Here is a 23,970-nt window from a genome sequence, read left to right on the forward strand (position 1 = left end):
CCCTAGTATGTTATGTGTTGCTTTTCCCTTGCTGCTTTTAATATTTTTTCTTTGTATTTAATTTTTGATAGTTTGATTAATATGTTTCTTCGGTGTTTCTCCTTGAATTTATCCTGTATTGGACTCTTTGTGCTTTCTGGACTTGATTGACTATTTCCTTACCCATATTAGGGAAGTTTTCAACTATAATCTCTTCAAATATTTTCTCAGTCCCTTTCTTTTTCTCTTCTTCTTCTGGGACCCCTGTATTTCGAATGTTGGTGCATTTGATGTTGTCCCAGAGGTCTCTGAGACTGTCCTGAATTCTTTTCATTCTTTTTTCTTTATTCTGTTCTGTGGCAGTGAATTCTACCATTCTGTCTTACAGGTCACTTATCCATTCTTCTGCCTCAGTTATTCTGCTATTGATTCCTTCTAGAGAATTTTTAATTTCATTTATTGTGGTTTCATCATTGTTTGTTTGCTCTTTAGGTCTTCTAGGTCTCTGTTAATCATTTCTTGTATTTTCTCCATTCTATTTCCAAGATTTTAGATCATCTTTACTATCATTACTCTGAATTCTTTTCCAGGTAGACTGCCTACTTCCTCTTCATTTGTTTGGTCTGGTGGGTTTTTACCTTGCTCCTTCATCTTCTGTGTATTTCTCTGTCTTCTCATTTTGCTTAACTTACTGTGTTTGGGGTCTCCTTTTCACAAGCTGCCAGTTCATAGTTCCCGTTGTTTTTGATGTCTTCCCCTAGTAGGTAAGGTTGCTTCAATAGGTTGTGTAGACTTCCTGGTGGAGGAGACTGGTGCCTTTGTTCTGGTGGATGAGGCTGGATCTTTCTGGTGGGCAGGACCATGTCTGGTGGTGTGTTTTGGGGTGTCTGTGAACTTAGTATGATTTTAGGCAGACTCTCTGCTAATGGGTGGGGTTGTGTTCCTCTCTTTTAGTTGTTTGGCATGCGGTGTCCAGCAGTGGAGCTTGCTGGTCATTCATTGGAGCTGGGTCTTCATGTTGAGATGGAGATCTCTGGGAGAGCTCTTGCTGATTGATATTACATGGGGCTGGGAGGTCTGTGGTGGTCCAGTGTCCTGAACATGGCTCTCCCACCTCAGAGGCTCAGGCCTGACACCCAGCCAGAGCACCAAGACACTGTCAGCCACATGGACAGGTACGTGGGGAGTTCCTTTCTGTTTGGGAAGTCTGGGGTCTTCTGCCAGCATTCAGTAGGTGTTCTGTAGGAGTTGTTCCACATGTAGATGTATTTTTCATTTATTTGTGGGGAGGAAGGTGATCTCTACTTCTTACTTCTCAGCCATCTTGAAGGTCCTCTGTCTTGCTAAGAGTTTTTTATCATGAAAGGCTGTTGAATTTTGTCAAATGATTGTCCTGTATCTATTGAGATGATCGTATGATTTTTAATCCTTCATTCTTTTAATGTGGTGCAGTACATTTATTGATTTATGTATGTTGATCCATCCTTGCATCCCTGGAGCAAATCCCATTTGATTATGGTGTATAATCCTTTTACTGTGCTGTTGAATTCAGTTTGTTAGTACATTATTGAAGACTTTTGCATCTATGTTCATGAGGGATATTGGCCTGTAATTTTGTTTTCTTGTAGTGTCCTTGTCTGGTTTTGGTATCAGACTAAATCTGGTCTTGTAAAATGATATTGGAAGTGTTCTCTTCAGTTTTTTGGATGAGTTTGAGAAGGGTTGGTATTAATTTTTCTTTAAATGTTTGGTAGAATTCACCAGTGATGCCATCAGGTCCTGGGATTTTATTTTTGGTGAGATTTTTGAATACTGATTCAAACTCCTTATTCATCATTGGTCTATTTAGATCTTTTATTTCTTCATGATTCAGTCTTTGTAGGTCTTATGTTTCTAGGAATTTATCCATTTCTTCTATTTGTTGGCATATAATTGTTTATAATAGTCTCTTATGATCCTCTGTATTTCTGTGGTGTTTGCTGTAATGTCTCCTCTTTCATTTATAATTTTACTTGTTTGAGTCTTCCCTTTTTCTTTCTCTGTTAGTCCAACTGAAGTTTGTCAACTTTGTTTATCTTTTCAAAAAACCAACTCTTAGTTTCATTAATCTTTTCTATTGTTTTTCTAGGCTCATTTCATTTCTTTCTAGTCTGATCTTTATTATTTCCTTCCTTCTGTTAACTTTGGCTTTAGTTTATTCTTCTTCTTCTAGTTCGATGAGGTGTAAAGTTAGTTTGTTTGTTTAAGATTGTCTTTTTTCTTAATGTAGGCATTTATTGCTATGAACTTCCCTCTTAGACCTGCTTTTGGTGCATCCCATGAATTTTGGTATATTGTGTTTCCATTTTCATTTGTCTCAAGATATTTTTGATTTCCCTTTTGATTTCTTTTTTGACCTATTGGTTGTTTAGAGTGGGTTTTTAATTTCCATATATCTATGAATTTTCCAATTTTCTTCCTATTACTGTTGTCTAGTTTCATACCATTGTGGTCAGAAAAGATACTTGATATGACTTCGGTCTTCCTAAGTTTGTTAAGACTTGTTTTGCGGCCTGACATGTTCTATCCTGGTGAATGTTCCATGTGCACTTGAAAAGAATGTGTACTCTGCTGCTTTTGGACTGTTCTGAATATGTCTGTTAGGTCCTTTGATTTATATTGTTGTCTATGGCCATACCACCCTGAACACGCCCGATCATATCTGATCTATATTTGGTACAAGTCTGCTGTTTCCTCACTGATTTTCATACAAATGTTTTTGTAATTTTTATGAAACACAAGCACCAGAGCAAAAATCACCAGAGTATTTGATATTTAGCTCAATCAGTTATAATCTGTTAATAAGGCCAATGATGTTACTAAGAAATAACTGTTTAATTAATGTATTAATCATGTTACATAAATTATCACGTTTAGTATTTACAAAAACACTTAAAGATACATACTGTTATTATCTCCAATTTTCAGGTGAGGAAACTGAGGCTGGAGAACTTAAGATGTTTATCCAGTGTCACATAACTACTAAATGTGTAGCAATATATTCAAACCCACCTCTCTTTGAGTCCAAAATCTGAGTTCTAAATAATTAGCCTAATAACTCTATTGCTCCACACAAGGATTTTCCCCTCTGTTTCATAACCAAATTAATTCCTAACTAACAATTTAATACATTATGCACCCCTGATTACAACTTCAGATCTGGAAAGGGAAGGAAAATATGTTGCTGAAATTTAAATGATTACTACTATTTTTAAAATTAATTTTTATTGGACTAGAGTTGCTTTACAATGTTGTGTTAGTTTCTGCTATACAGCAAAGTGAATTAGTTATATATATACATATATCTACTCTTTTTTAGATTTCCTTCCCATTTAGGTCACCACAGATCATTGAATAGCGTTCCCTATACTAAATAGTAGTTTCTCATTAGTTATCTATTTTATACATAGTAGTATATTTATGTCAATCCCAATCTCTCAATTCATCCCACTATCTCTCCCCCCTTGGTATCCATACATTTGTTCTCAACATCTGTGTCTGTATTTCTGCTCTCAAATAAGTTCATCTGTATCATTTTTATAGATTCCACATATAAGTGATATTATATGATATTTGTTTTTCTCTTTCTGACTTACTTCACTCTGTATGACAGTCTCTAGGTCCATCCACGTTTCTGCAAATGACACAATTTCGTTCCTTTTTATGACTGAGTAATATTCCATTGTATATATGTACCACATCTTCTTTATCCATTCCTCTGTTGATAGACATTAGGTTGCTTCCATGTCCTGGCTATTGTAAATAGTGCTGCAATGAACATCAGGGTGCATGCATCCTTTCGAATTATGCTTTTCTCTGGATATATGCCTAGGAGTGGGATTGCTGGGTCATATGTTAACTCTATTTTTAGTACTACAATTTTTTTAAACTTACAATACACATATTACAGTGACATCATTAATATACTCACTAATAGAATACGTAGTTTTTAACTTCCAATATTTCTTTTAAGATGTGGCCAAGTAGGTAGTCAAAGGGAAAGGCTGGGAAAGCAATATCTTCAAGGTATGGGCCATTAATAAGTATAAAGATAATCTTTGGCGTTCATATGACTTAATTCCATATGATATTGGCATTGGTGACACTGGCTTCTTTTGATTTCCTTGACACCATAGACCTAGATTTTCCTCATGTCTCTTTGGGTTATCCATCTCAGTTTGTTTTTTGCAGGTTCATCTCACTCAACTGATTCCTTTAATGTTGGTCTCTTTCATGGTTATGTTTCAGGCCTCCTCTTCTTTTCACCTACACATACCCCACATGGTTATATGCATAGCTCACCGTTTTAATTATAGTCTATATGCCGATGACTTCCAAATCTTAATCTGGAAGGTGAATTTCTCTCCTGTTCTCCATATCACATTTATAACTATTAATATCTCTACCATCCATCAGTTGCCCTGACAAGAACTGTGCATATTATTTTTTAATTCTCTCTGTCTTTCTCTCTCCCTGTCTCTCACCAGTTAATTACCAAGTCTTTTAAAGTCCACTTTCTAAATCTCCCCCAAATCTATCAACTTCTCTCCATCCCTTGATTTAAATCTCCATCATTCTTGCTGAGATCATTGCAACATCTTCCTAATCATATTCTTAACAGTATTTCCCAGCTCTGATCCATTTCCAATTGCAGACAGTGTGATTTTTATATTGTCTGTTTCCTACTTTGAAAGTCGACAATGGCTGCTCATTGCTTTCATGGCAAAGCTTGAAATCCTAACAAGGATGGAAATTATCTTCAATATTTGACATCGCCAGCCACATCTCTTCTCATTCCGTCCCAGTGTCTAGGCTCACATCATGCTATCTCTAACCTTTGGGGCCTTGCTCATGCTGGTACCTCTCATTGAAATGCTTTTCCATCTTTCTATTGCCCCTCCCCTCCTTCATATTTGGTCTTCAGATCCTTACTCCTACTTGTCTTTCAGTTTTTATTTCAGGTATTATTTTCTCTGGGAAATTTCCCAGTGTCAAACGTTGAGTTGTATTGCTTTTCTATATGCTTTCATAGCACCTTGTAACTTAACCTCATCCTAGAACTTATACTTCTTTATAGTGCTGTATCATAATTGTCTACACACTTGGTTTTATCCTACATAAGATATCAAACCCATAAGAGTGAGGAATGTGTATTCTTTACTATGTATTCTATGCTGTGCTAGTAAAGGCCTGGCATGTGGCACATACTCAAGAAATATCTGTTGTATGAATGAATGAATAGCATAATCCAGAGACCAACTTGACCTTTTTAAGATTTATAATCAATTGAGATGAATAGAACCCATATTCTTTCATTTAAAGGATGGTATTCTAAGCCCAGTAGGATATGAACAAATTTAAAGAGGGTAATAGGTCACCATTTCTTCTTAAGTAAATATAAAATATTAAAACTGAACAATTGGGATTTCCCTGGTGGCGCAGTGGTCAAGAATCTGCCTGCCAATGCAGGAGACACGGGTTCGAGCCCTGGTCTGGGAAGATCCCACATGCCGCTGAGCAGCTAAGCCCATGCACCACAAATACTGAGCCTGCGCTCTACAGCCTGCGAGCCACAAATACTGAAGCCCACGTGCCACAACTACTGAAGCCCGCACACCTAGAGACTGTGCTCCACAACAAGAGAAGCCACTGCAATGAGAAGCCCTCACACCACAAAGAAGAGTAGCCCCACTCACCGCAACTAGAAAAAGCCCACGTGCAGCAACAAAGACCCAATGCAGCCATAAATAAATAAATAAACAATTTTTTTAAAAAACAACTGAACAATTAATGATTCAGGCTGCACGGAGGAAAAAAGCTCCTGAATAACAGATACAAGGATGTGCTAAGCTTCATTTATTTAGAGGTTTACAATTATTTAGAAGTTCTTATTTAGTAAGTAAGAGAAGATAATTTACCTTTGCCAGTTCCTAAGTATATATATGGTTGATTAATCAAAATTGATAAGCAAAGGAGAAGAGAAGTTGGTGAAGAGCCCACTCCTCATTCTTTAGGTTCACACACAAGCCTAGAGCATAAGACTTTCACTTAAGCCCTAACTAACATAAGCCACATCTGTCATTTCGGTTCATTGCCTCTGCTCTATAAATAGGAAGAAACCAGGGCATACCTCATCACTTCCAACCAGTGACAAGATGGAGTGCTAAAGAATGGAGTTGAACCAGGGATAGTTAAGTATGTGGAATCTGGGCTCAGTTAGAAAAGGTAAAATGTATTTTAAAATAAGCATTATGGCCCAGTTATCTCATTTATGCAAGGGGAAAAATATCACAAAACCATACAAGAAATTGGATTTTTGGGCATTTCAAGAGAAATTTTTTTTTTGCCTCTACCCCCAGTTCAAGTTATAGGGTAAATATTTTTACAATCTAAGTGGGAAATTTTATTTTTTTCTTAAGGGAGCTTTACTCTTTGTACACGAATTCTTTGTTATTCTTACTAGAGCTACATATTTTGGACTTGTCTATGTTAAAGGGGTTCTCATGCCAGTATGTCTTGATCATGATTTTGTTAATGGATGCCAAGTGATGATTCCAGCACTTTTAGGGCCATTTGCCTTTGAACTTAGCACACTGTGTAGATGATAACGAACAGGGAGATTTTATCTTGGCTGTGAACTTATTTTCCATCGGTAATGAAAAGCATAGCATGCTTTTAAAGAAAGTTCTATTTTAACCACAATCTTCTCTCTTTGATCCTTACTTAACCCATACTTTGGCTACTGGCCTATGTATTTATCTCTTATTCCCAAATAGTGTCAATTGCAGCAAAGCTTAACATTCCTTTGTTTTTTTGTTTTTTAATATTTATTTATTTATTTGACTGCATCAGGTCTTCATTGCAGCATGCAGGACCTTTTGTTGTGGTGCTTGTTGCGGTGCTTGTTGCAGTGCACGGGCTCTTCATTGCAACTTCTTTCTAGGTATGGCGTGCGGGTTTTCTCTCTCTAGTTGTGGCACGGGCTCCAGAGGGCATGGGCTCTGTAGTTTGTGGCAGCGGGCTCTCTAGTTGAGGTGCGTGAGCTCAGTAGTTGTGGTGTGTGGGCTGAGTTGCACCACGGCATGTGGGATATTAGTTTCCCGACCAGGGATCGAACCCGCATCCCCTGCATTGGGAGGCAGATTCTTTACCACTGGACCACCAGGGAAGTCCCAACATCCCTTTGTTTTAATTCAATGCTTTCATCTAAGAATATCTAGGAAAAAGGCCATTATTTTTAATTGAGTTCAATCTAACATAAACATAAAATTAGTTCAGATTTTTAAAATATACTTCTTACTAAAATCAATACTTTGCAAAAGATGTTTAAATCAATGCCTAAAATGCCTAAAGGAAATATTCACCCTCTTAACAGCATTTGGAATTAAACATTTGGAGTTTAATTTCAGACTGTTTTGCTTGTTTTCATTGTGTATTTCAATAAAACAGTATCTATAACATCTTGTAATTAAAGATTTAAGTTCCTATCGTAAAAAATTTTCCTGAAATAGTAAACATATCAAATTAGTTGGTAGCATTCCAGAGTTTTTCCAGCAAATGAAGGTTTTTATTATTTATACATATATACAATAGTAAAGAAGTCAAGGAATTTCAGATAAATTTTAACAGGGGTCATTGTGTTAAATTCCTGATGATCCCATAGCTCAGTCTACAGAGAAAAGGACTCTGAACATTTAGGAAATCATTAAATGGTTTAAGTTTCAATTCTGTATCTCCTACCCAAAGGAAAAAAAATTGTAGTGTAATCTCGCTCCTCTTGTATCATTTATTAATTGCAAAGTAAGCAGCTCTTCACTGCAGTGGGACATCCTCTTAGAGTAGAATAGTAGGTCAGTGCTACACTATTTCCAGGAATAATGTTGGAAAGCATTTGTTTTTAGAATCTACTGGTAACTTTTGCATATATTACAAGATCTGGTAAGCCTGAAGATCCCCAAGCTTATTTCTAGCCACCCAGTCTACAGCATTCATTGCACATGGTCTGCTGTTCCTTCTCCAATCCTTCATCACGGACTAAAGAACAAATTCCTTAGGATAATGAGTGATGACAGTGGAGTTGATGGAGTAACTGTCAGCTTATTCTTAGTGTCCAACAGACTTTCCATTTTAAACAGCAGTGACCTATACCTTTTATAAGTTAAAATGTTTAAATTACTTGGTGAGCAGTGGCTCTTACCTCTTTTTTTGAATAAAAATTCCAAATATATCAAAAAGATACAAGAATAGTATAATGAATCCCATTGTACCCTTCACCTAAGACGCACCAGATTCTTGGCATTTTGCCAAAAGATTTTCTCCGTCTCTCTGTCTCACCCCCTTCTTGTTCTTCTCTCCATATATACTTATTTAATAATAGTAAATTTCGTACTACTATTTTTACTGAATCATTCTCTTATATAACCATAATGTAATTATAAAATCGAGGAAATTTTACACTGATAAATTACTATTATCTAATATACAGTCCGTATTCAGATTTTGCTAATTGTCTCAGTATCATTCTTTATAGAAATTTTAAAAAAATCTAAGGTCTAATCCAAGGTTATACTTATCATGAATTTTATATTTTAAAACAATTTTATCCTTCCTAAAATTAGAAAATGCAGGTGATGTCGTTGTGTGTAAAGATTGGTAATTTCATCCTTACGATGCAAAAAAAAAAAATTAAAATTATTAGAGGAAAATTTTAATCAAATTGTCTATACATTGTCAATTAGCTAAAATCCTGAAGATTTCAGAAAAGATTTCATGGTTCTTGCTCTCAGATAACTCACAGTTTAGGTGCTGAGGCAGATCTAGAACCCAAGTAAAAATTGACTGATAAAGAACTATTATTATATATCCAGCAGCTTTTGCTGCAAAGCAAGCCACCCTTAAAAGTAGTGACTTAGGACAACAATCTTTTTTTTTCCTTACCTAGCAATTCTATGAGTCGGCAATGCCTACTGGCCAGTTCTTCTGTTGGTCTTGCTTGCGCTCAGTCACGCAGCTGCAGTATGTTGGCTGGGTTGGTTGGGGGCTAGTGGCTCTAGGGCAGCCACACTCATATGTCTGGCAGTTGATACTGGCGTTTAGTTGGTACTGACCCTGGATTAGGGAGCAAGGTTGACCGGGCCACATGTCTCCATCAAGGTAACCTAAGTTCTTTCACATGGTTGGTCTCAGGGTGCCAAAGAGCAGCAAGAGGAGGCAAGCTCCAGGGCACAACATTTTTCAAGTCTCTTTTTACATTGCACTTGCTTATTGCCTCTTTGGCCAAATGTCAAATGGCCAAATCCATTTGGAGTCTCTCCAAGGCCACAGGTACAAGGAGGCATGGATGAATCAGGGTCATCACTGAAAAAATCTATCTTGACAGTATAAAATTTGACTAGAGTGAAATGATGAGCAATATCATGGAATAAGTATTATTTTGTAACTATGCCTTATTTTAAAAGTATTAAATGTCAGTCAAAATACACTATGGGAATTATGATGCAAAATTATTATGGTTAGACTAGTTTAAGAAGACCTCAAGAAAAGAATGACATGTAATGGCTCTCAAAGAATAGATAAGAATTGGATGCATAGGGAGAAATTTATGGACAGAGGGTTTGGAGTGGGAAAATGAAAGATATAACTTTGTCAGTTATGGAACTGACAAAGAACATGACATATATGTGGGATAGTGGAGGAACAAACTTAAGTTGAGTAGATGGCCCATCAGAAATAATAGAAAATAAGATCAGGGTGAAATCAGCATAAACTGTGAATGGGGCCGCTTAAAGGTCAGCCATAGTTTAGAATTGTAGTTCCATGACACCAACAATATTTTAAGAGAAATCATTTAGTAACAGCATTAAGATGGATGAGGTCAGGGGTGAGCTGTAAAAACCAGATACACATTTATTGCAATAATCCAAATTAAAGTAATGACATTGAGAATAAAGAGACTGGGCCAAATCTAGGAGACATATTAAGTGAGAAGAAAGAAAGGTATGAATTTGATACATATTTTATATAGAAAAAAGTGGAATTTTTAAACTATAGGTTTAGACTCAATATCTGTTTCCTCTTTCATTTTCTTTCCTTCTACATCATAGTCTTACATATATATATATATATATATTTTTTTTTTTTTTTTTTTCTTTTGCGGTACGCGAGCCTCTCACTGTTGTGGCCTCTCCCATTGCGGAGCACAGGCTCCGGACGCACAGGCTCAGCGGCCATGGTCCAGCCGCTCTGCGGCATGTGGGATCTTCCCAGACCGAGGGACGAGCCCGTGTCCCCTGCATCGGCAGGCGGACTCTCAACCACTGCGCCACCAGGGAAGCCCAGTCTTACATATATTTAAAACGAGCTAAAATATCATCTTTAGTGTTTTGCCCCAGTTTGTTTAGCTGTTCTCCATACAACTTCCAAAATTTCCTGCTTCTGAAAACTCTGTGATTAGTTGACATCATTAAACTCTGACACCCAGAATAGAACACAGTATCTCACACGTACCTGCCCAGGACAGAGAACAGTACTGATCTGAATATCATACTTATATTAATGCAATTGATGTCTTCATTAGATATTTTTCCTGTGATATCATATGATCTGTTCATATTTATACTATAAAATCAACTAAGTTCCTCAGAAATCTTACATGAGGGCATTCCAAGTCAGGTTATCTTCTAAATCAATTTTTTTCAAATATTTTTAAATGTATGCCCCCCAAATAGTCTTAGTTTTAAAAAGAAAACTTTTTAAGCCTATTAAAATTTAAAAGAGACTCATTCTACACATGGGCAAACTTTTAAAACTCTTTAGGAATAATTTTAAATCTCTAAGAATACCTTTTATTAGTATTATCTGACTGCCATTACATAGTCCTATAATGTGTGGGTCCACAATCAAATGCAATGTTTAGTACAAATTATATTCTTTTACTTGCATGATAAGAATTTACTGAACATACTTATAGAAACATTTATAAGACCTCCTTTTCTGTTCTTAACATACAACTATCCCTAGAGAGCAAGGAATCTGAAATCATGAGGTATAAATGCACTGGGAGGCTAGACATTTTCTGGATACTCATGCACAAGACAATGTGCTCACATCTAAGTACGGCATTAGGGTGACAATTAGTCCTATAATGTCCTTTATTGACCTGGAAAAGGAATGAAAATTATCAGCGATGTCTTACCAGTCTTTCGTCTTCTTACAAGCAAGGCAACGAGTAAATATGACAGTTTAAGAAGAGGTGTAAATAAGGGACACAGCTAGGACTGTGTCCTCATCCTCCCCCATCACACACACCTATGCCAATTTTTGTAACATGGGCATCCTCTAGCACTGTAATTTTCTTTTTAAAAATTTTGCTAAACACTGAAAATCATCTTATCTCAATGACCAGTGAGTCAAGCATGTAAAACCAAAGAATTGTTTTTCTAGTAAATAAAACTCTTTGGCCTTCATGATAAAAAAAAATTTCATGTTTGTTCATATCCTCTCCTATATTAAAAGTTTCTTCAGGGTGAGAATTATCTCATACTTTTTCTGTGAATAGTCGCATACAGGTAGTTTCATAGTAGATATTCAACAAATATTTTTGGTTAAATGTAAAAATCCATGATAGCGACAAGCAAAACCCACATATATATACATATTATATATATATATAAATATATATGAGTGTGCCTTTAAGCCAGGGGGATAAAATCTCTTGGGATTTGAAGATGAGAGTGGCAATAGACTGCAAACTCTTTTTTTTTTTTTTTTTTTTTTTATGGTGCTTTGATTGAATAACAGGAAACAGGAAACTTCTCAGGGAAATGTCTCGGGCACTTGAGGTGAGAGAGAGACATCGGGAAAGAGAGGGAGAGAGAGAGAACCACTAACCACTAGAGGGCGGCAGCCATCTCACTTGCCATAACTAGCTTCACTCAAGCATAACCCCTATACCTACAGCAGTTTAATATTTCTTCTAACTAATACTTTATCATTTTCTTCCTCTTAGAGCAAATATCTGTTATGTAGTTGAACTAACTTTAAAATACCAGTGATTTAGATGGATAATACCTGGGATCATGAGATCGAATAAAACATTTAGAATCTGTTGTTTTTATTGTTATTTTGGTCCCATAACTTAGAAATAAGGTGACACCTTGGATTTGGGAGAGAAATCACTTCTCACACTAAGCGTTATTCTTACAAGTAAAATTTAGTCTGTGGCCTGTAGAATACTAGTTAAGATTGCTTCTTCTTAAGACACGTTTTGCCCTTTATCCTACCATACAGGCAGCTACAGCCAGAGAGCCCCTTTGCCAAAAATACCTCTCCATCAGCTGTCACTCTACCTGAAATCCATTAAGACAGTGGATCCCAACCTTTTCAAAGTGAGGGCCCTTGACAAGCAAAATATCACAGACCCCCATGTGATAACTCTTGAACTCTTAAGATCAATAGATTAAATAAATATATATATGCACACACGCATATAAACATAAAAACAATACTGTAAAAAGACATAATGTCAGTAATACCTTTTAATGAATTAATATTGTATTAGCCACAGTAGTGTACATAGCAGTACAAATAGACAAAATATATTATTTAATCAACCAACAGTTAAGGCTCTTTGCCTAAGCAAGTTCATGAATCCCTTGAAGTAAACACACAGTGTCCTTACCTGTAGCATAAGGTCTGGGGTCTGAAAGAGAGAATCATTGAATTTATGTGTTATCCCACTAAACCTCCACTTTTAAGATGGAAACATCATATTTTTTGGTTAGATTTTTTTTTAACCTCACCAACTCTTGGAAATGGAAAATGTGTATCTTTCTACATACAATTAAGAAATGCCACAATTCCTGGCAGTCATCAATTAAGACACCCGACATAAGTGTGTCTGTAGCTCCCGACATGTGTTCTCCCTGTGAGGACTTGTGAAGCTCAAAGTTTTTAAAATATCAGTGGAAGTTTGATCTCTCAAAGACGTCAGTTCCAAATACAGTTTGTCTGTATGACGCAAGCAACTTTCTTTGGTGTCCTGCTGAGTACATAGCCTACATTCTGAACTCAGCTATCCTGTGGGTTTTGACATCACAGATATCTCCTGGCACTGTGAAAAGAGTATCTGGCACCACGTGGCTAGCTCTGCAGAGAGCCAAGTTTCCATAGCTCATGTTAGCTGACAGTGAGGCTCCACCAGTCAATTCTGGCAAAAGTCAAATTGCATCTTTTATGAAAATAACTCATTGCATACTCTGCTTCTGCTTCTCATTGGAATCTATCACCCAAAGGATATTTTAATTAAATCAAATACGTAATCACAAATCCATGCTTGTTTAATTATTATCAGAGAAAGGAGCCAAATATAATAAAGATCATATGTGGCACATAGCTGAGGAAAACAAACATACTCAAAATACAGCATTCAATTCCTACATCAATGAAAAAGCCATCATATAATATGGGAGAACTTAATTGATTATACTTCTCTATGCCTCAAGGTTATTTTACTATAAAATAGAAGTGATTATTCTTATCCTTGTCAAATATAGAGGAGGGGTCCATGAGTTAAAAGCTAAGAGAGAGAGAGAGAAGCTTGTTCATAACCTATGGCGGTGTTTTCCACCCTTTTCAAAAGTCTTCTTTGGAGACAGTAACTCCACAACCTTTCACATGTGGTAGCGGTACTCAGTCAGACAATTCTGGGCTGCATAATTATTTGCAGGCCCTTGTCAATAGATAGGACATTCTGGAATTTGAGGCCCATCAGTTGGGAAATGCTGATCTGGGCTAACGTTCATTTCTGAGGTCCAAAGAGACTAACCAGTTTGTACAAAATTACACAATTAACTAGAGCTAGAACTCTAGAGCTAAAATACAAGTCTTTTCAAACTTTGTCACATACAATTTCCACCATCCCAGAATTACAGAGGAAAGTAAAACCATGAAAAGAAGATTCTTATGCTAAATCAGAGAACTGTATTTTCAGGCAAATCTATCAGCTAAGTGCCAAGAACACTGCTATAGTTTATATCTGGAAACTCAGAAGGGTGCTCAGGAAACTTATAAATAGAATGGTTACAAATGGTTTGATGTGGTCTTAAGACATAAATAATGTTTAGCAGGTGTCAAACCAAGGCCAGGCTCTATTTGACATTTTCATCAGTGACCTAGAGAAGACACTGGCAACTGAGAGAGCCAAAATCTCTCAAAAATATTTTACATTTTAGGAAGCCTTCTGATGTCTCCTGCCCACAAATTATCACTCCTCTTCTCCCATAATCAAGTTCCATTTCATTCCCACAGCTCAACTGACCTCACCTAGGGCTTAGATTATTTAATTAATTACCGCTAAGCTATGAGTAACTAATATAACAGCTCTTCCAAATGCCTTGGAGATCTTTAATTTTTTAAAAATTAGTTTATTCATCCAGAAGAATACTAGTAGTATTCTAGTAGTAGTAGTGGGTGGAGGTAAGCATCTCTGTGCTGCTTACTGACAAGAACGTTTCTTCTTGCCAAAAATAACCATAATTCATCTAAACTCATTAACATTTTTGAGAAAATTCTTGAAGATTTCAAAATCACATCACTTTCTCTTGCTGAGCCTGAACTAAACTTCTACACCCTTCTCCATATGATTCTCCAAGCAGCAACTAGCAAGTGATCAGTGACAACTGATTGGCACATGCAAGGAAACTTAGTTGCCATTTCTGATCTATATGATGTGAGTATATTCCTGGCTGGAGGTAAAGAATGGTATTTTACAACCTCTCAAAAACACCCCCCTCCCTATAGCTCATTTTATAAAAAACGTACTTCTTTTTTTGCTCCCTACTTCTTGTTACTTATAAACCATGTGGAAGTTTAAAGAAAAATAACATAGCAGCAGCTTTAGTTTGTATTAAAGAGAAAGCAGATCCTTCTTCAGGGTCACCTAGATCTAAAAATTATTTCTGGAAGTAACCAAAATACCTGCAGTGGTGTGAAATTATATAAAATGAAGTTGTAGCTGTATGTAGTGAATGCTTAATGAATACACTACTACATTTTTTTTTTAGTAAAAAATGACACCAATTTGGGACCAAAAAAAATCCACAAACAAGGGTTTCCAAATGAGGCTACTTCGAAGCAGCCACAAGAATCTGACAGGTCATGAAAGTAAATTGTCTCATACAGGCTTTGCTGTTAAAAATACTACAGTGATGTATTTTTATAGGCAGGAGAGGGAAAATTGTCTATAAATAGCTCTAGGAAGTTTAGCCAAGAACTTAAGTTGCCAGTAAAAATATTAAATTGACCATCATTAGAAATATTTCAAATTTAGTTAATACTTAAAAGGCAAACATAGTAAGAAACTGAATTATTGCAGTTTTTAAGTTTGTAGCATTACCTTGTCTCTTATATTGTATTTTTCTAATTTCTTCCTCCATTTTCACATCATATGATTTTCTTCATCCCCAATTTTATTTACTTATTTATTTATAAATTTTTATTTATTTATTTTTGGCTGCGTTGGGTCTTCGTTGCTGTGTGCAGGCTTTCTCTAGTTGCGGTGACTGGGGGCTACTCTTCATTGCGGTGCATGGGCTTCTCATTGCGGTGGCGTCTCTTGCTGTGGAGCACGGGCTCTAAGCACGCAGGCTTCAGTAGTTGCAGCACGCGGGCTCAGTAGCTGTGGCTCGCGGGCTCTAGAGCACAGGCTCAGTAGTTGTGGCGCACGGACTTAGTTGCTCCGCGGCATGTGGTATCTTCCCAGACCAGGGATCGAACCTGTGTCCCCTGCATTGGCAGGCGGATTCTTAACCACAGCACCACCAGGGAAGCCCCCCAACTTTATTTTTATTCATCACTGATTTAACTGTTTTATTTCTTTTCTGTTCCAAAGTGTGGATTTTTTTTTAAACCTTATCCCAGCAACTTTCTCTTCTGCATTTCAAATCTTCAGTGCCAATCAATTTCTTTTTAAATGGGTGTGGTGAGTTGGGAGGGAGAACGTCTCCTTTCTTACACTGGCAATCCATATCAATAAGATGCCCTCCATCCTGACTTCCTTGAGTGTCAGCTGTCGGCCCTCGACCATGAACTATGACTTGGCTGCTATGATCTCTAATCCTAACTCAGGTTTGTGAAGTTTCACAACTTTTTCCCTTGAGAACAGCCAGTGCTGAGCTGGCACGACACAAGCAATTACAGATCTTTGAAGAGCACGCTGCTCAAGTCCATGTAAGGAATACGGTCCTTAGTCAAGGCAGCTCCTCCTCATTCAGTAGCAGCCCTGAGAGTGAGGGGAAGACTTTGGAACCTCCCTCTGATAGCCTTCTCCCATGTCAGTTTGAGAAAAAGCGAAAAGGAAACATGTTAAACATTTCCGACAGCATTTCAGAAAGTCTGATTCATGGTGACTTCTAACTTATTAAAAATGATAAATATTTATATATATGAAAAACCAATTAATTGGACAGTTACCTAACTGGTTATAAGTTTAAAAATTAGAAAGTTTCTTAAATCAAAGTCTTAGGTGTTTCAACTCCCTCCTGTGAAGAATTTAGAAGAATCACTTTAACCCTTCATTTATGCCTTGGCTTGGGAATGAAACAAGGAACAGAAACAGGGCTGGAGCTCAGAATCAGGATCAGGGCTTAATGTGAACAAGCTTCCTAGTCTTTTGATTTTTAAAAGCTACCTCATGTAGATTTTCTTTAGACACAGACAGTATTTTCCCATGTCTAAAAGTGTACCTTCTGGGCTTCCCTGGTGGTGCAGTGGTTGAGAGTCCGCCTGCCGATGCAGGGGACACGGGTTCGTGCCCCGGTCCGGGAAGATCCCACATGCCGCGGAGCGGCTGGGCCCGTGAGCCATGGCCGCTGAGCCTGCGCGTCCGGAGCCTGTGCTCTACAACGGGAGAGGCCACAACAGTGAGAGGCCCGCGTACCACAAAAAAAAAAAAAAAAAAAAGTGTACCTTCTTGTCCTCACTAACATAATTTTTAACTTATTAGACGTGCTGATTCTCTCTTACATTCCAATGTCTACGCCCCCCACTCTCACAGCTCTTTACTAGTTACTACAATAGAGGTCCTCTTAGCTAGCAATTTTAGAGAATATGTTATATTTTAATATAAAAACATCCTTCCCCAAATTCTTCCAACAGATGACCCATGTCATTTCTTCTGATACTCTACCACTGAAAGCTACAACTGAGGTTAAGTGTTGACCAAAGACCCCTTTTCCTGTTTTCCTCAGAGTTACTGAAGTTTCAAATTCTTCCTGGGAATTTCAACATAAACAAGAAAGAGTTTGCAGTGATTTTCATAACATGTTCCTTGAAACCCGGGAGCCTCTTAAACACCACTAGGGTTATGTAGAGGTATGCAGAATGATCACAGCTGGATTTAATTTATTTCCCACATTTTTTTTTTTCTTCTGTAGCCTAACTTTAAAAGATTGAGGTTTAGGGACATGGAAAACTAGCCTTATGATTTGGCAACACTGCCCAAATGACCCTTACCCCGTTGATGAAGACAATTTCACAACTCACTGCCAGTTATTTTGGGACACATTCACTGTCTTAGACTGAGCTGTGCTAGCCTTCAAAACAGAGTAAGGACAACTTTGCTTTTGGCAAAGCTTATTCATTTTATACAATGACAGGAGTGAAACTAGTGAGGCTCCTCAGTGTTGCTTCTGTTCTTTATGTTTGCCTTTGGCAAGTGTATCAAAGGTTAACTTTACTTAATCCTTTGGAATTTTAATTTCCAAAACACTGTCACTTATAAACTTAAATTCACTACCAGTTGATTAGAAAGTGGTACTATCGGGTGTGAATGCTGCTTGTTTCACAGGCAAAACGTGTCTGGCAAACAATACTGGGAACTGAGCCAAGAAATGTCATTTCTCTCACTTTATACTTCCATGATAAGCCTCCATCCCCAAATACTTTCCCCAGTTCCATCCTCTGACTAATGTACCCACTCCAAATATTTCCTGTTTACACTGTGAAAGAACGGTATTTAAAAAAACACCCCTTAGCAAAAGTACCCAACAAAGCTTTGCACATAGGGACATGTAATAAAGGTCATTTTGAAAATCTTTTAAAATGGATATTCTTTTATGAATGTCATAGATCATGAAAAGAAATAACTCAAAGCTAAACCCAGCAACGGACTCTCCATTATAAAATTGCTCATAATTGAAAGGAACCAAGGAGCCGCCCCCGCTGCTGCCGCAGGGAGGTGGGGTGGGGGAGTGAGTGGAAGTTACTGCCATGCCACCGAGTCCTGACCGGAGACTTTGGGGCCCAACTAGCTGTGTGGCTGACAGGGTCTTGGTGCTCTGGCTGGGTGTCAGGCCTGTGCCTCTAAGGTGGGAGAGCCAAGTTCAGGACATTGGTCCACCAGGGACCTCCCAGCTCCACGTAATATCAAATGGCGAAAGCTCTCCCAGAGATCTCTGTCTCAATGCTAAAACCCAGCTCTACTAAACGACTAGCAAGTTCCAGTGCTGGACACCCTATGCCAAACAACTAGTAAGACAGGAACACAACCCCACCCATTAGGAGAGAGGCTGCCAAAAATCATAATAAGTTCACAGACACACAAAACACACCACTGGATGCGGTCCTGCCCACCAGAAAGACAAGACTCAACCTCATCCTCCAGAATGCAGGCACCAGTCCCCTCCAACGGAAAGCCTACACAAGCCACTGAAGCAACCTTAGCCACTGGGGGCAGACACCAAAAACAACAGGAACTATGAACCTGCAGCCTGCGAAATGGAGACCCCAAACACAGGAATATAAGGAAAATGAGAAGACAGGGAAACATACAACAGATGAAGGAGCAAGGTAAAACCCACCAAACCAAACAAATGAAGAGGAAATAGGCAGTCTACCCGAAAAAGAATTCAGAGTAATGATAGTGAAGGTGATCCAAAATCTTGGAAATAGAATGGAGAAAATACAAGAAACATTTAACAAGGACCTAGAAGAACTAAAGAGCAAACAATGATAAACAACAAAATACATGAAATTAAAAATTCTCTAAAAGGAATCAATAGCAGAATAACTGAGATAAAAGAACACATAAGTGACCTGGAAGATAAAATAGTGGAAATAACTACTGCAGAGCAGAATAAAGAAAAAAGAATGAAAAGACTTGAGGACAGTTGCAGAGACCTCTGGGACAACATTAAACACACCAACATTCGAATTATAGGGGTCCCAGACAAAGAAGAGAAAAAGAAAGGGACTGAGAAAATATTTGAAGAGATTATAATTGAAAACTTCCCTAATATGGGAAAGGAAATAGTCAATCAAGCTCAGGAAGCACAGAGAGTCCCATACAGGATAAATCCAAGCAGAAATATGCCAAGACACATATTAATCAAACTATCAAAAATTAAATACAAAGAAAAAATATTAAAAGCAGCAAGGGAAAAACAACAAATAACATACAAGGGAATTTCCATAAGGTTAACAGCTGATCTTTTAGCAGAAACTCTGCAAGCCAGAAGGGAGTGGCAGAACATATTAAAAGTGATCAAAGGGAAAAACCTACAACCAGGATTACTCTAGCCAGCAAGGGTCTCATTCACATTTGACGGAGAAATTAAAACCTTTACAGACAAGCAAAAGTTAACAGAATTCAGCACCACAGAATCAGCTTTACAACAAATTCTAAAGGAACTTCAAAATTCCAAAGGAACTTCCAAATTCTAAAGGAAACACAAGAGAAGGAAAAGACTTACAAAAACAAACCCAAAACAATTAAGAAAATGGTAATAGGAACATATATGTCGATAATTACCTTAAATATAAGTGGACTAAATACTCCAACAAAAAGACATAGACTGGCTGAATGGATGCAAAAACAAGGCCCGTATATATGCAGTCTACAAGAGACCCACTTCAGACCTAGGGACACGTACAGACTGAAAGTGAGGGGATGGAGAAAGGTATTCCATGCAAATGGAAATCAAAAGAAAGCTGGAGTAGCAATTCTCATTTCAGACAAAATACTTTAAAATAAAGACTACTACAAGACACAAAGAAGGATACTACATAGTGATCAAGGGATCAATCCAAGAAGAAGATATAACAATTGTAAATATTTATGCACCCAACACAGGAGAACCTCAATGCATAAGGCACATGCTAACAGCCAGAAAAGGGGAAATTGACAGTAACACAATAACAGTAGGGGACTTTAACACCCCACTTTCACCAATGAACAGATCACCCAAAATGAAAATAAATAAGGAAACACAAGCTTTAAATGAAACATTAAAAAAGATGAACTTAATTGATATCTATAGGACATTCCATCCAAAAACAACAAAATACACTTTCTTCTCAAGTGCTCATGGAACCTTCTCCAGGATAGATAATACCTTGGGTCACAAATCAAGCCTCAGTAAATTTAAGAAAATTGAAATTGTATCAGGTATCTTTTCTGACTACAATGCTATGAGACTAGATATCAATTACAGGAAGAAAATCCGTAAGAAATACAAACATGTGGAGGCTAAACAATACAGTACTAAATAACCAAGAGATCACAGAAGAAATCAAAGACGACATCAAAAATACCTAGAAACAAAAGACAATGAAAACACAATGACCCAAAACCTATGGGATGCAGCAAAAACAGTTCTAAGAGGGAAGTTTATAGCAATACAATCTTACCTCAAAAAACAAGAAACAAATCAAATTAAACAACTTAACCTTATAACTAAAGCAATTAGAGAAAGAAGAACAAAAAAACCCCAAAGTTAGAAGAAGGAAAAAATCATAAAGATCAGATCAGACATAAATGAAAAAGAAATGAAGAAAACAATAGAAAATATCAAGAAAACTAAAAGTTGGTTCTTTGAGAAGATAAACAAAATTGATAAACCATTTGCCAGAATCATCAAGAAAAAAAAAGGGAGAAGACTCAAATCGATAGAATTAGAAATAAAAAAGGAGAAGTAACAACTGACACTGCAGAAATACAAAAGATCATGAGAGATTACTACAAGCAACTACAGGCCAATAAAATGGACAACCTGGAAGAAATGGACAAATTCTTAGAAAAGCACAACCTTCCAGGACTGAACCTGGAAGAAACAGAAAATATAAACAGACCAATCACAAGCACTGAAATTGAAACTGTGATTAAAAATCTTCCAACAGACAAAAGCCCAGGAGCAGATGGCTTCACAGGTGAATTCTATCAAACATTTAGAGAAGAGCTAACACCTATCCTTCTCAAACTCTTCCAAAATATAGCAGAGGAAGGAACACTCCCAAACTCATTCTACACGGCCACCATCATCCTGATACCAAAACCAGACAAAGATGTCACAAAGAAAGAAAACTAAAGGCCAATATCACTGATGAACATAGATGCAAAAATCCTCAACAAAATACTAGCAAACAGAATCCAACAGCACATTAAAAGGATTGTACACCATGATCAAGTAGGATTTACCCCAGGAATGCAAGGATTCTTCAATATACGCAAATCAATCGATGTGATAAACCACATTAGCAAATTGAAGGAGAAAAACCATATGATCATCTCAGTAGATTCAGAAAAAGCTTTTGACAAAATTCAACACCCATTTATGAAAAAAACCCTTCAGAACGTAGGCATAGAGGGAACTTACCTCAACATAATAAAGGCCATATATGACAAAGCACAGCCAACATCATTCTCAATGGTGAAAAACTGAAAACATTTCCTCTAAGACCGTGAACGAGACAAGGTTTTCCACTCTCACCACTATTATTCAACATAGTTTTGGAAGTTCTAGCCACAGCAATCAGAGACAAAAAAGAAATAAAAGGAATCCAAGTCGGAAAAGAAGTAAAATTGTCACTGTTTGCAGATGACATGATACTATACATAGAGAATCCGAAAGATGCTACCAGAAAACTACTAGAGCTAATCAATGAATTTGGTAAAGTAGCAGGATACAAAATTAATGCACAGAAATATCTGGCATTCCTATATACTAATGATGAAAAGTCTGAAAGAGAAATTAAGGAAACACACACATTTACCACTGCAACAAAAATAATAAAATACCTAGGAATAAACCTACCTAAGGAGACAAAAGACCTGTATGCAGAAAGCTATAAGACATTGATGAAAGAAATTAATAATACAGACATATGGAAAGATATACCATGTTCTTGGATTGGAAGAATCAACATTTGAAAATGACTATACTACCCAAAGCAATCTACAGATTCAATGCAATCTCTATCAAACTACCAATGGCAATTTATCACAGAACTAGAACAAAAATTTCACAATTTGTATGGAAACACAAAAGACCCTGAGGAGCCAAAGCAATCTTGCAAAAGAAAAACGGAGCTGGAGGAATCAGGCTCCCTGACTTCAAACTATACTACAAGGCTACAGTGATCAAGACAGTATGGTACTGGGACAAAAACAGAAATATAGATCAATGGAAGAGGATAGAAAGCCCAGAGAGAAACCCATGCATATATGGTCACCTTATCTTTGATAAAGGAGGCAAGAATATACAATGGAGAAAAGACAGCCTCTTCAATAAGTGGTGCTGGGAAAACTGGACAGCTACATGTAAAAGAATGAAATTAGAACACTCCCTAACACCATAAACAAAAATAAACTCAAAATGGATTAAAGACCTAAATATAAGGCCAGACACTATCAAACTCTTAGAGGAAAACATAGGCAGAACACACTAGGACATAAATCACAGCAAGATCCTTTTTGACCCACCCCCTAGAGAAATGGAAATAAGAACAAAAATAAACAAATAGGACCTAATGAAACTTCAAAGCTTTTGCACAGCAAAGGTAACCATAAACAAGATGAAAAGACAACCCTCAGAATGGGAGAAAATATTTGCAAATGAAGAAACTGACAAAGGATTAATCTCCAAAATTTACAAGCAGCTAATGCAGCCCAGTAGCAAAAAAAAACCAAACAACCCAATCTAAATATGGGCAGAAGACCTAAATAGACATTTTTCTGGAGAAGATATACAGATTGCCAACAAACACATGAAAGGATGGTCAACATCACTAATCATTAGAGAAATGCAAATTAAAACTATAATGAGGTATCACCTCACACCAGTCAGAATGGCCATCATCAAAAAATCTAGAAACAATAAATGCTGGAGAGGGTGTGGAGAAAAGAGAGCCCTCTTGCGCTGTTGGTGGGAATGTAAATTGTTACAGCCACTATGGAGAACAGTATGGAGGTTCTTTAAAAAACTAAAAATAGAACTACCATATGACCCAGCACTCCCACTATGGGGCATATACCCTGAGAAAACCATAATTCAAAGAGTCATGTACCACAACGTTCATTGCAGCTCTGTTTACGATAGGCAGGACATGGAAGCAACTTAAGTGTCCATCCACAGATGAATGGATAAAGAAGATGTGGCACATATATACAATGTAATATTACTCAGCCATAAAAAGAAACGAAATTGAGTTATTTGTAGTGAGGTGGAGGGACCTAGAGTCTTTCATACAGAGGGAAGTAAGTCAGAAAGAGAAAAACAAATACCATATGCTAACACATATATATGGAATCCAAAAAAAAAGGAGAGAAAATGGTTCTGATGAACCTAGGGGCAGGAGAGGAATAAAGACGTAGATGTAGAGAATGGACTTGAGGACACGGGGAGGGTAAGGGTAAGCTGGGAAGAAGTGAGAGGGTGACATGGGCATATATACACTACCAAATGTAAAATAGATAGCTAGTGGGAAGCAGCTGCATAGCACAGGGAGATCAGCTTGGGCTTTGTGCCACCTAGAGGGGTGGGATAGGGAGGGTGGGAGGGAGATGCAAGAGGGAGGAGATATGGGGATATATGTATACATATAGCTGATTCACTTTGTTATACAGCAGAAACTAGCACACCATTGTAAAGCAATTATACTCCAATAAATATGTCAGAA

The 23,970-nt window shown here is 37.3% G+C and overlaps 1 protein-coding gene across 1 annotated transcript in view; it reads left to right on the forward strand.

The window, feature by feature from the left end:
- Window positions 1–16,431, forward strand: part of LOC309821811 (pseudouridylate synthase TRUB2, mitochondrial-like) — a gene marked incomplete at both ends in the record, with an annotated part of 29,293 nt that extends 12,862 nt beyond the window's left edge. Inside the window, one exon of the mRNA XM_082653297.1 lies at window positions 16,176–16,431. Coding sequence (XP_082509423.1) covers window positions 16,176–16,431 — 256 coding nt within the window. The remainder of the gene's footprint in view (window positions 1–16,175) is intronic.
- Between the last annotated feature and the right edge of the window lie 7,539 nt (window positions 16,432–23,970).

This window comes from Grampus griseus (genome assembly GCF_964374135.1).
Source record: "Grampus griseus genome assembly, chromosome: 4".
NCBI lineage: Eukaryota > Metazoa > Chordata > Mammalia > Artiodactyla > Delphinidae > Grampus > Grampus griseus.